Here is a 14,596-nt window from a genome sequence, read left to right as displayed (position 1 = left end):
TGTGTTGTCAGAGTGAGGTGGTTCTCTTCACCTTGATGATTTGTCAAGGAAGAGGGTTGCCTCTATATCTCACTGCCTCCAGAACTCCACTTAAACACTGATTCCTCCTTACTGCTGTGGAGGGCAATTATGGTGAGAATAAACTAGGGCTCACAAAAGAACATCCTACAGCTCAACAGAACTGATGTCATCTTGGCCATGCCCCCAAAGTACTCCTTTTATGCATAAATATCTGAGAAGTAAACTATCTAAAAATCATCCTTTCCTTCAAACGTAGATCTTTTTTACCTCCATAAAATCTTTGCTGTATTGCTAAAAATGGTTTTGTAACTATCAATTATTTGCTACTTTAAATGAGATGCCTAAATGATTTATCACAGTTTGGCCTTCCTTTTCAGGCCACTTTCTTGTGCTGTCACGGCTGATGGTTCTTTATTATCTGCAGCACACTCAAGAATTCACCAAAATGAACCATCGCTAAGACTCCTGAATGCATTTTTCTTTTTGATCACTAGCGTTCTAACTGAAACTACACAATGTAACTAAAAAACAGGTATATACCCCTGTTCTATAACCAACTAATAACTGAACAAACTCCATCATCTGCCATTACCCTGGTCCTTTTAGTCAAACTACAAATAGAACAGTCCTCTTTCCAACGGCATTTAGTGTAAAAGTTGAAACAAGTGGTTTAAGGCAATCACTGAAGAACAAATATTTAGGAGACTGTATACATGTGAATGTAAATTAGGTGACCTGAATGGATCTGTCTTAAACTAATCTCAATCATAACAGCACTGTACAGTGCCAATACCTAATCAGCCACAAACTGCTTACGTTATGTTACTGCAAGAAAATTGGATTATTAGTTGGGGTACTTGTGAGACGTCACCAAGTAATAATGTTACTAATGCGTATTAGGTCCAGTTAAGTTTCCTTAAAATCAAACCTTGGCTCAGTAGTTAGCAGCTGTAGCACACAGCAGTTAGGCTTAACTCAAAGAGAGACAAGTGTAAAGCATTTATCAGCATCCAGACTGTCAATAGGTAAGAAACTAGATACAATAAAACCTCACTCCAGTTTATAAAAATAGAACATATTTGTGTCTTCAAATAGACATCAAAATGACAAAAACCAGGTGAAGGATACAGGAGTTATGGTTTTTTCACGGTTTTCATAAATCACTGCTTTTTAAAGTTTTAAAAAGTTTGTAAACCACTGTTTCCTTTACTTTTAGTTGTAGTCTATGAGCCTCAAACACAAACATAAACATGGGGAAAAGTTAAAGTTTCAGGCTGATCGCTGTGGAAGATGGGGTCGCATGTGGGCACGAGGATGGTATCTGTAAAGGTTTTCCCTTTACACTTAGAGATTTTTCTGGTTCTTTTTCTTATTGATGGTGCGATTGGCAGGGTCATCTGCAACTTGAGTCTGGCCCTGGGTTTGACGTTGATAGATTGGCAGAGTCCAGGAGTCTAGTGACAGCCTTGGTTCTCTGTGATGTTAAATGCTACTCACAAAACTGTCAAGTAGAGGTAGTCAGTGAGCTTCAGGCTTTGCGCTCAAAAACTGCAATCTTATATTTTGGCTCACAGGTTGCAGTCCTGTGTCAAGAAACAGTACACTCTAGCACTTGCTAAGGGCCCAGCACCTGGAAGGGATCTCTGGGTACTAGAGCATGATCTCTCTGCTACACCAGTAGAGTCCAGTTCAAGTTGAAGGTGAACTGGTCTGCTGAGCACTTTGCAAGTGAAGAGCATTTTAAACTTTTGTGTCAGTGAAGCTTCACAGAACTTAAGCCAACTAGTCCACTCACTGTTCCTTGGTATGAATGGGAGCAGACCCAGCCCTTGGGGTCTCTATCACTGGTTCAAAAGCAGAAAGAGCCTTCTTTTTCTGAAGTCCTGCCTTGGCTCAGTAGGTGAAGCAGGTCCAGTCTTCCTAGGTGCAGGCTTTCCCTCTGTCATTCTTCTGTTCTTTCTGAGCACAGTAGTGTTCTGAGGCTGTAAGACAGGGGTGTCGCTTTTATGTCAATTTTGAGTTTGTGGGTGGGGAAGACTCTTTAGCCAATGGGGCTACAAATCCCAAGGGACAACCCTTCCCTCTTTTACACCATTCCCTTTGGGGTTGGCACTAAACAAATCAACAGTGCATCTCTCTGCCCAAATCAAAGATGTCAGTCACTTCTACCCTTGGAAAGAACCACGGGTACACTCCAGTGTAACTAGCCACCTCTCCTGGAAAACTAGTTCTGCATTGGGTTTTACCCCTCTGGAAGAGATGCCAGCCTGTCTGTCTACACAAAGGGAAGGAAAGGCTGCAGTGTGATTCAGATTTGCCTGCCAGCCGCTGTAGTCACCTTGAAGCTTTGCCATCTGTGCCCACAGCCCTCTGGCTATCCTATTGGTGAAGGTTACACCACTTCTCGACAATAGTTTTTTTGCTTCCTATTCCTCAGAGCGCTTCACACCTCCAGGCAGTAGGGCAGTAGGCTGTCTGAGGTGACAACTGCTGTAGTTAATCAGAAACAGCTATTAGAACTTTGGAGTGGAGACTTCGGGCCTGATTACAAATTTTGTGGTGGCTGTCGGAACACTATGGTTGTGGTGGTCCGACTGCCACATTACAAGGTTGGCAGCCCTGCCAACCTATGGCTGTCTCTGCCAGAATCGGAGATACGGACAGGCTGATCTCAGTGCCGCCCTTACAACCTGGTTCTCCGCCGGCCTTTTCATGCCAATTTCACCACCATGAAAATGCTGGCGGAGAACCAGGCATGGCATGGGCAGTGCAGGTGTCCCCCTGCCCAGCACCCCTGTAATGCACACTGTCTGCTGTGCAGATAGTGGGCATTGCGAGGGTGCTGGAGCCCCTGCGGGCAGCAACATTGCCGCCGGCTCTATTATGAGCAGGCGACAATGCTGCTGCCACTTTCCTACCTGTCGTTTTCTCTTTGATGTTGTATTGACCCTAGGCAGGTTAGGGTTATAGGGTCCCCCCTGGTTTTTGGTAGCCACTTTCCCGCAGGGCTGACCGGAGGAAACTCAGCCCAGCGGGAAACTCATTATGGGGCCGGCGGGGAGGTCACCACTACAGTGGTAGCCACCATGTCAGGAGTTTGGAGAGCAAGTGTTTCTGTCCGCCAAACTCATAATCAGGGCCTTAGGCAGGTTTATACTCTATGGTCCTAAACAGAAGTTAGCACTTAACGTGTGTTAGTGAAACCCTGTGTTAGTCAAAGGGAATACTGGCCTTCTTAGAGAGAAAAGGACAATTTTGACTTTTCACTGACAGGACATGCAAAGTTTAAATTCAACAGTTGCTTTTCAATATCTGGCATGCTGTCTAATGGACTACTAATGCCTGCCTTATGAAAATTAAAAATGAAGGTCTAGACATGGCAAAAGGGTTATTTTGCCTTGCCGGGCTGGCAGTTTAGGTTTCCCAACTAGTCTGCAGTGGCAGACCTACAGCCATGTTTTCACTTTGTCACAGCAGTAATGGCACATTAAATGCTGCAGTCCATTAGTGACAATTAACTTACTAGCCCTAGGTACAGTTTGTACCACATACTACAGATGTATAGGTAAGTTAAACATGTCAATCAGGCATCAACCAATTGTACATACACTTTGAGGAGTCATAGATGCACTGGGGCCTGGTCAGCGGGCCTGGTGCATTTCAGTGTCAAAAAAACTGCAGCATTTGTCCAAGTATTTGGGGGAGGAGGGGATGTCATACAAAAAAAACCACTTTCTTACAGTTATTAACTCAATTAGCCTGCTGTTATTTTTCACATTCAACAAGTAGCCCTAAAGCACCTTAAATAACAATAGTGTTAATAATAATAGCTGCATAAAAGGGAAAACAGCATATTTTCACCTTTATGTTCCAATCCAAATTCTCTGAAAGGTCAAAAACACAAATCACTATGTGGTAGGTTTATGTGCAAAAAGACTTGTGAATAAGCATGTTCTACACTACTTCAGAATTTGCCTGAGCTGGATGCATGTGCCTCTTGCATCCATAATCTTTTTAGTACATGCAGGGTACGCCAGAGAGACCAACACATCAAAGAAGAAAGTAATTGTTAACTAAAACATGACGAGGAGCCCCTCAAACCACTGCAGCCAACGAGAATTGATTCAGAATGCAAACACAACCTGCCTACTCTGCCTAGCACTAACGCAATGAAACCGTGGATTGCAGCCTCTACATTTAGCACTTTCTCCCATAATATCAGTCAAACACAGCAATCTGGCCACAGGATTTTACCTTCCAAACTTAACACTTAAAATCCTGAAACAAAACCTAGAAATACTAACATTGCCCAAATAAAATAAAACAGAATATTAATGAATAAAATAATACAATGACAATCTAAACTCCGGTGCACATAATAATCATATCTGAATCGTGAACTTCTTCGTCTCATTAGTGATAAACCATAGATTTACAGAGGCTGAATATAAAGTAAGAGGAATATCTGACACTCGCCTTTGAGAATTAACTCCGGGAAAAAAAAAAGCCATGGGGAAGAGGAGAGTGGATAATGCCAGTGTAGCAACAAACAAATCTGGAGGAAGTTTAGCAACAAGACAAAGCCGCAGACCATCACTTTAAAGAAAGAGCAGGCATGGCAAAAGAAGTAGCAACATTATGGAAGGCATACAAAGATTCAATAAGGGGGCAGGGGGGTAGATAGAGAACAAGAACAAGAAAAAGAGAGCCTGACGATGCATGGATATACAGCGGGAACTCATATCTAGAGAAAGAGTATACCCAATGGATGATACAAAGAAATGCACAAGCCCTCAAAACAGAGGAATACGGTACACTACTTACCAATAAAGTCAATAAAACCTATATAGCTAAAAGGAAATGGGTATATGAAGCAGGGGACAAAGTGGGAAAGCTCCTAGCACGGCTTAACAGTAGGGAATTAGAAAGAAACCACATTAGGGACATCAAGACCCCTAAATGGGACAAACATTATCGCGAGTGAGGAAACAGGAGCAGTACTGGCAGATTACATGCAGGGATTTTATTAAGTGTAGATGGCAGCACGCTTGCCGGAGCTGCAAAACTTTATTCAAGACTGCACGTGCAGGAAACTAGAAAAGGACTGGGCTATGGAGATCAAAGATGATCTAACAGAGGGGGAAGTGTGCTTGGTGCATACACAGCTGCAGTGTGGGAGGGCTCCAAGCCCAAATTGGCTACCTGCAGAGTTCCTAAAAAATGTCACGTGGGGGTAATGGCAGCACTATATGAGGTGTATGTTGAAGTGAGTCATGAAGGGGGAACTTCCTAAAGACCTAGACACTGCAACGACTGCTAATCCTTGAAGATGGGAAACCTACAGACAAAAGAGACTCATACTGACCAATATCTCTTATTCAATGCTGACACCAAAGTGATAGCTAAAATATTGGCAAACAGACTACAGAGGGTGGTCTTGGACCCGGTGCAATCAGACTAGAATGGGTTCATGCCCCATTGACCCAGCAAACTAAACCTTTGTCAACGATACCATTAGAAGTGGTACTGTTTGACGCATATAAGGTGTTTAACTAGGTGGAATGGATGTTCCTATTCGCAATCATGATAAAAATGTGGACCGGACCATTTTTTTTTTTAAATTGACTTAATCACTCCATTTAAATCCCAGGGCACGACCTACAGAGAATGGGGTCGTATCCAAGGAATTCCTGTAAGGTGGGGCACAAGACAGGGGTGTCCTCTGATGCCAAAGCCATTCACCCTGGCAAAAGAAGCCCTGGCTGAATCGATACGAGTTGATGCCCAGATACGGGCCTGGAAATGGTAAGACCTGTGGGAGGAAAGGGTATCCCGGTATGCAGACAATATTGCTGTACTTGGCAGAGCCGTAAACATCCCTGGTATGATTTAGGAAGATTTCCACAATATACAAGACATACTCTGAACTGGGGAGAAACTAGAAGAATTCCTTGATTGTCCCAAAGGGAGGATGGGCAACAGAAAGAGACTTCCCCCTGCCACTAAGGCAGCAGTAAGATTGCCACGAAAACCATGGCAGTAGGCAGGGTCATAATCCCAAGGGTGGGATTGTGACGGCCGCTTGGCTGCAGACCGAAGTCTCCAGCCCCGAGGCTGTTACCGCCCTGGCGGATGGAGTGGTACATTGGCGGTTTGGCTTGAGCCAAACCGCCAATGTCATATTTTGAGGAAAGGTACCGCCAGCCTGTTGGCAGTACCCTTCTCCAAAATAACGCCGTCCGTCAGGGTCGTAATGATGGCCTATGTGTAGAATGGATATATGTATGATAAAGGAAAAAGGAAAAAAGTGATCTACTAGGGAATGGGATGCCCCTAAAAAATTGAAAAGGAATGGGTAGGGTGGTCTATGAGGATCTAGGGGGCAGAGGTAACGAAAGTCAGAGTATGACAAGGAAGGGCATGGAGGGTTTGAACTGTGACAAAGAAGGCGAAAAGATAAAGGAGGCCATTTACCTACTAAAACTCAAATACAACGTTTATTAAAAAAGAAATCTAAATCTGAGTCTATCATCACACAACCAATTATTCTGAACAAACAAAATTAGACCTCTTGGATCCACTAAAGCCATGAAGACATGTCCTGGTGCAAGCAGAAATATATTTCAGGGGAAACTGTAAATTCTAATGCATACTTTTGTGCATTTGAAAAAAAAGAACTTGCAGAGAAATGATTCTTGAGTAACAGTAAAGAAAGGTGCACCTGAATTTTTTTTTGCTTTACCACCCACACTTTTGTTGCTACTACAAGTGTAGGTATACCGCAGCAAACATTGTTGCAACCCACCAAACCTCCACCCCTCAACGTATATTCCCACTGACATATTCACTTTTTTTAAGTGAAAATATATTAGAAGATGATTCACCCTTACGTTCAGGTTAATAAACACTTTTAAATAGCAAACTAATAGTGTGTTCCTATATAAATAAATCAAACAAACATGTGACATACAGCTCCAAATCATGATTCTTACCTCTCCATCAGAAGTCAACACCATGGAATGGTGAGAGCCACAAGCAACAGCAGTGACCTTCTTGTTTACCAAGTTAGTTGAGACTTGGCATGGGATCAGTACCGGGCTGGTGGTTCCATTGCCAAGCTGACTGTAAGCGTTGTGCCCCCAGCTGTACACTTCGCCGCCTGAGTTGAAAAACATGAAGACAATGAGCATCACTATTATTAGGGTCAGTTTTCACAGAGTAATTAAATAATTCCAAAATGTGCCAGTGAATCTGTAAAGTATTCATCAGTACTCAATATTTATGGACTACTTAACGAAGTATGGAGAGCAGTATTAGCATATTTAAATCTTAGCTGGGTAAATATTCCCTTTACTTTTCAGCACAAAGCCATAACTAGAAAAACGTTAAGCATGCAATAAGATTTCTTCAATTGTGAAACTGAACTCAATCAAGTTAGTAGTACAGCAGCAATTTTGTTCAAGTGTGCTGTGGACCTTCGGGTGAGCTGACAGACCCCTTTTCTGTGGATCGATGGGTAAGGCAAGGCTGTGTTCTTGCCCCAACTCTCTTTTCACTTTATGTTAATGATTTGATTTCCTTTTTGAATCATTGCGATGGGGATGCTGCCCGGTTGCCCAACAGCAAGATTCACGCATTAATGTTCGCGGATGATACCCTCTCAATATCAAAACGCCTATGCTGTTTGGAGAACTTCTGAAATCAGACGGGACAGAAAGGAAACATAGATAAAACAAAGTTTATGGTATTAAATCCAGATCACCTTGCTATATCAAATCTTAAACTTATTGGTGTCCCCTTAGATCGTGTGCATGTTTCTGATTAGTTTCTGACTATACTGGGCTGACCCTTACAGAAGATTCAGATTGGCGATGCCATATCGAAAAATGTAGGTTAAAATTGATGCAACACATTGGGGCGCTATTAATAGCCCAACAAAGCTCTCAATTTCGTCCAATTACTCCTGCAATCCAAATTTATATAAATTGCAGGCTCTGGGAGCTGCCCTTTATGGGGCTGAGCTTTGGGAGTTTAAGAATATGTCAAAACTGTCACTGAGAATCACTTTCTACGACAGTTACTGGGGCTCGCCAATAGCACACCATTACTCCCACCTAGGCTTCAATACCACCAATCTCAGATGGGCGGAGATTAAGCCTATTCTTTACTGGAGACTAATTTGGGCCATAACCGTGTTACATTCATATCGAGAGGGCCTTGAAGAACTCTTAACAATCCCTGGCACAGGAAGTATTCCCTGGATAAGGTACGTTAAAGACACCGTAGTAAAAGTGGGATGTGGTGACCTGTGGACAGAACCGAAGGCTGCTCCTGTAACTGGCAAAAGTTTGCTGAAAAGAAAGTAATGGCAGTATAAAAAAGGCCCAATGTTGGCATCTTCCTCATATGGCACTCTAACATTTTCTTTTCTCCAGTTTAAGGATGTTTATAACCTGGAGCATTTTTTTGGTGAAACTGAACCACCCCTAGATCAAAAACTGTATTTGCAGTTTAGATAAAGCACATTACCGATTGCCTCCTTTACTGACAAATGGGCTACTAAAATGGGTTCATTGTCCCATTTGTAGAGCAGAGTCAGACAGAAGAGCATGTATTATTTTTCGCCAGGCATATTTAAAGATCAGGAAAAAGTGGATAAAACCGGTTTGCTGGCTATTACATGTTAGGGATCACCAAATTGACTTGCATATTTTAAAGACCAGACAATGTTTGATCTTTGCTGTATTATGCTTTCTGCTAGCTATGTGGAGGATCAGACTGAGGGTGTGCCCATAAATGTCTGTTTTAATATTTCAGCTGTTTAGGTTTAACATTGTTTATCCCAATGCTGTTTTGTGAGGGAGAGGGTTCAAGTGTATTTATCCGCTATTGGATTTATATTTCTGTTTAGGTAATTGGAATTTTAATCGTATTTTAATTATATTTTTACTATTTGTTATTTATTTAATATCGATTATTCTACCGGAAGTATTTGTATTTTATTTTCTTGCTTGTACTTTTATGACATATTGCTGAAATAAAGTATTGAAAGTAAAGTTAGTAGTACCTTCAGTGGTACCAGTGAAGCAATACACAGAAAAACGTCTATTTCTTTCAACGAAATAAAATGTTGCTAGCTCTTAATTCTCACACTTCTAATTTGTTCACATTGGTTATATAATGAAAATACATGCCCCTTCACACATTTTGATTTTATATTAGATTCTGAACAAAGATGGTTGTAGGGTTTAAAACCCCTTGACCAAGTATAAAAAAAAAAAGAGAACTAGGCAACTATGGTACTGATGCTGCACATTCCCAAATGTGAAGTGTTGCCCTTGCCCTGTTTTACTAAATGTGGTGCTCATACCATATAGACATCCATTGCCACAATGTCTCTAAGCCATAAACCACAAACAATATGGCACCCCCTGCTACAAACCATCAAATATAAATATTGGAGCACTCTCATACATGTACAAAAATAAAGTAATATGGCTTGTTAATGTATATTTTGTGCTGCGTTCAAGAATAGTCGTTATGTTCTCATCTTCGAACCAAATGTCCAAACTTCATAAGACGTTGTGATTCACTTAATTAATCACACACCATCATACAGAATACAGATGATTCAGCCATACAGACTACAGATTATTCAGCTGACCTGTTCTGTCCAACACTGGACTTTCTCAGGCTGATTTAATGTCATGACAATAACAAAGAAAATAAATGTATATTGGGAATGCTACTGCCAAAACGGACAAAGGTGTAAATATTTCAACTGTGAACCTATCCAGTCATGTACTAACTGGACACAAAATAAATGTATTAAGCAAAGGCCTAGAGTTCTGTCCATCTATTTATTGTGATACCACATAAATACATACAGATTTGTTTAAATTTACCAGGCAATTAAAAATTAAGGAGATCTTCCTGGAAAAGAATAGGTCATTGCCTACCCCCACATCAAGTGTGGTGCCTAGTTTAAAAATTAAAAATATAAAATATTAAAATAAAATGAGCAGTGGTTCCCAACCTGTGGTCTGGGGAACCCTGGGGGTCCGCAAAGCCTACACATGGGAGGTCCGTAAAGGTTTAGAAAATTAAATAATAGTAACAGATTGATAAATTGTATGTAAATAAAGTGGCTAAACCCACAACTGAACATTTTAAAACGTACTGTAAATCTCAGGGAATTTGAAACAGGAGGCTAAAAATTAAATAAGGATCCTTAGTTTCTTTTGTGGGAACAGTGCAGGTGCATTAAACAGAATATAGTATGAGCTATGTGTTGCTTTAATTGAATTTAGAAGAGCTTCAACCTCCCTATTAAAATTCATTGTTTCATTTTCTTACTGATATTTGTTTACAAATTAAATAAAATGTGTTATTTTTGTTTGTGTGTGATGAAAGCCTGTTTCTGTATTTTTTGTGTACTGGTTTGCAGTTCAAATCATTGACAATGTTTAGTACAGGGGACCCGGCTTCCAGTATTGACTCAGTGGAGGTTCTTCGGATTCCAATAATGATTCTGTGAGGGTTACTGGCTTCCAGTAATGACTCAGTGGAGGTTCCTCGTATTCCAATAATGATTCAGTGGGGGTCCCTGGGTTCCAGTGATGATAAATTGGGGGTCCACAGAAGTCAAAAGGTTGGGAACCACTGATATACAGGATATTCAACTCTTTTGACCCCTAGATGGTTCTGAAGGAGGTACATTAGACACACAACAAATATTACAAGATCCAGACATCTCACAGGATCCAACATTAGAAAGCAATCTGAGACCCAGATCTACATTTATGCCAGTCTTACCAGTGGAAAATGTCATTAACGTCTTCTAAAGATTGGTGACAAAGGATTTCTATGACTTGGGGCAGAAGACTAGGAGTAGGCGATTGTAGACACCACAAAATATCACCGCACAGGAAAGGAAGGCACTTTATGTCCATGGCACAAATCCGTCTCTTATAATTAGGGGGCGGACAAAGTTGGAAATATGTTTGCCATGAATAGGGAGGACTATGTAGGTGAAATAGACAGACAACTGAGAAATTAATGATTAACCCAAAGACTTTGAAAAAATCACGTCTAGGGGATCTCCTTCTACACTGCTGTGACCTATGTCTTGCTACAGATTTTGAGTACAGATACACCTTCAATTCAAATCCCACGGTACCTTGTATATATGCCTGGCCTAAGATCTATAAAAGGAAGGCATTCCCATCGGGAAGACAGATCATTGCTGGGATAGGCTCACCAAGAGAAAGACTGTCAGAAGATATTGACACATATTTACAGCCTTTTCTCAGAAATCTACAGTATTTTTTACAGGGCACCAAGGACATGTTAAACAAACTGGTGGACATACAGTGGTCACTAGAATTGATTTGGGCCACACCAGATGTGAGATCTTTGTATGCATGTATACTCAAAGGGAAAAGATTGGAGTCTGTATGACATTTCCTGTCTATTGGGTCTGTGTCGTACCTGGAACACACAGATATGATTCTGGAGATGATAGAGTTTGTGTTGGACAACAATGTCTTTAACCATGAGAGACAATGGTTTAGACAGGCCCAGGGAGTTGCCATGGTTTCATGATTTTCAACCTTCTATTCAAACTTGTATATGAGCCTTTCTGAGTCCAAACATCTGTGGCTTATTTGCCCCAATTACTTGACAGAACATATCCATTTTTGGGGTAAATATATAGAAGACCATACTGATTTGGAAAGGTCCAGAACAACTGCTACAGGAGCTATGTACCTACCTTTATGATAATAAATATAACATACAGTTGACACAGGAATACAGTAGACAATCTATTTGTTTTTTGGACATCAAAATCTATATGCATGAGAACAAAGTTCAGACCAGGATGTATCGCAAGCCAAAGGTATGCAATGCACTACTGCACACCTCTACCTCAGCAATACCACTTCGTGAAATGACAAGGGTAAAAATTGTAGCAAGCTGGATGTTTGTGAAACAGAGCTGGAGAGGTTTAATGATACGCTTACACAAAGAGGATACTCATAGAAGGTGATTTTGCAAGCCAAAACCCAGATCTCCAAAACAACAGCAGGTACCCTACTAAAAAATGGGCAATACACTAATTCTATTTTCAACTTTATATAGTCGGGGCAGTAACAACATATATCAGATCTTATTAAGACATTAGCACATTTTTATGAACTGACTAAACTCTGACATGAGCTGTGCCACCCAAACTGAGGATGATACACAAAAGGGACAAAACTATCAGAGACATAGGTGGTCATTCCTAGTTTGGCAGTAACCTGACAGCCACGCCGGCAGCAGTGTAGTGACCCCCCCCAGGGTGGTGGTGCAGACTGCCGTATAACAAGTAAGGCGGTGAGCCCAACACAACACAGACAATTGACTGCCAGTACTGCCACCGCCGACGAGCAGCTTCCAGAGGCGGTAGGCAACTTCAGGCTGGTGGAGACCAATGTTCCGCCCACTACATTCTGAGTCACCACACCGCCAGGATATCCATGTGGGTTGGCCACGCCGAAAACCCTAGCAGAAACAGAAAGTACAAAAGGAGACACCCACCTCCAGGCTCAGAGACGAGGCTGCGGCTGTCATGGCAAACAAACTGCTAGTCTTTCCAGCGTTGTATCTAGGCATACACCTCCAGGGCCACTGACAACGATGAAGATGACAACCGTAAATACGCCTAGCACAGAGGGGAGAAAATGGCAGTGATACACTCCCACACAACACACATTCCCCGCACAGACAGCGAAGGCCACACACACAGGCACACACAAAATACATTAAAGCCAAGTAGTTAATACATGCCAAACATACAGCACAATGCACGTAAACACCACCAACACAGTTTTACACATCCACACACAACACCCCATAACCACACAACGATAACTAGACCACAAACACCTTAACGCAGGCATAGACAGGTCCATTGTGAAACACCACACACACACTATAAACTGTATGTAGCAATGACACACAATATATAGCAGTGAACACATATCCAAACAATGACACAGGTGACATCACGTACCACCAACATACAAGGAAATCCAGAGATGCAGCACCATACACACGGATGCACTCAACACCTCATACAATCCCACAAGCAAGCAGTCCGACACATAAAAAAATGCACATGGCGCAACCCATCTACCCAGCGAATGCAACAACACAGACACAACCCATACACAGACCACACACACCGTTGCACACAGATGTCACACCAACATGTAGAAGGAAACCATGACACACATACCAACTTGCCAAGCACAGCAATGTGGGCAGATGTATTATATAAAAATAAACTATATACAAAATGTGCCAAAAAGCAAGTCCAATGTCCACAAATGCAGGACACATTGTCCATGGATCATGGCCCCAACCTGACTCCTGTCAGCAAATAGGCCTCCACGTATTAGGGGCCAATGGGACAGGCAGGTACCTCAGGGGTTTGGAGGTGGTGGCGGTGGCTTGGATTTGGAAAGGGCATGTTTCAGTGTGGGCTTGGGAGGGGTGGATTTTTTGCTGGGTGGAGGAGCAGGGGAAACACCAGAGGGGGCACCAGAGGAATGGGAGGTGGAAGGGCCTGGGAGGGGCAGGGGGACACATAATTTAGGGGTAACGCGGGGTGATAGAGGAGTAAGGAAGAGGTCAAGGACGGCAGGGAAGACTTTTTTAGGTACACATGATTGAGGGTTGGGAGTGGAGGTAGAGGGAGTGCTCGTCTGACGTGTTGGTGTGCTGTACGTGGATGCTGGTGTGTGCAATGTGGGCATGTGTGTGGTGGGTGAATGTTGGGTGGGTAAGTGGGTGCATGTGCATTCATTGGGAGGAGGGGGGTAGAGATGCAGGGAGAGGGAATTTGAGATGTGTGAGTGAATGCTGCAGTGGTGTGCGCAAGTGATGTGGATGTGCTGTATGTGGCAGAGAAGGTAGTCGTGGTGAGTGCAGATGTGGTGTGTGGGGTGGGTGTCTGTGAGTCTGCTGTTGTGGTGAGTGAGGGTATGACAGGAATGCTAGTAGGACCAGTGTGTGATGATGCAGTGCGGGCAGGTGTGAGTGGTGATGAGACTGTAAGGAAGGAAGTGTGGGAAGTGTCTGTTGTTGTGTATGCAGATGTGTGCTCTATGTGCGTGCATGCCTGTGGGTTTGTTTGTGGTGCTTATGTCTGTCTTAGCGCACCTTGTCTGTTGTAGTGGATGTCTGCTGGTCTGTGGGTGTGCCCCGGATGGGTGTAGGGAGAGGGGTTGTGGATTGCAAACAAGTAGCTGGAGGGGGACGGGAGATGAAGGGACAATGGCTGGCGTCAATAAGGAGGCCAGAGCCTGAAACAATTTCTGTAGGCCAGACAAGGCACCGTGAATGCCTTTCAGGTAGGCATTGGACTGCTGCATCTGGGATGCCGGTCCTTGGATTGCACGATGGTTGTCTTCCCCACAGAGATGGACCTCAGGAGGTCAATAGTTTCCTCACTGAGGGCAGCAGGACTGACTGGGGCAGGGGCAGAGGTGCCTGCCGCGAAGGAGACGCCCACTCTCCTAGGTGAGCA

The 14,596-nt window shown here is 42.8% G+C and overlaps 1 protein-coding gene across 2 annotated transcripts in view; it reads right to left on the bottom strand.

The window, feature by feature from the left end:
• RCBTB2 (RCC1 and BTB domain containing protein 2) overlaps nt 1-14,596 on the bottom strand; it is a 463,444-nt gene that overhangs the window by 266,292 nt on the left and 182,556 nt on the right. For both annotated transcript variants that reach the window (XM_069205377.1, XM_069205376.1), the window contains one exon: nt 7,014-7,180. In XM_069205377.1, coding sequence (XP_069061478.1) covers nt 7,014-7,180 — 167 coding nt within the window. The remainder of the gene's footprint in view (nt 1-7,013; nt 7,181-14,596) is intronic.

Source organism: Pleurodeles waltl, chromosome 8, assembly GCF_031143425.1.
Source record: "Pleurodeles waltl isolate 20211129_DDA chromosome 8, aPleWal1.hap1.20221129, whole genome shotgun sequence".
NCBI lineage: Eukaryota > Metazoa > Chordata > Amphibia > Caudata > Salamandridae > Pleurodeles > Pleurodeles waltl.
Note: the sequence above shows the minus strand (reverse complement) of the source record. Positions and strands in the feature narration are given on the sequence as shown.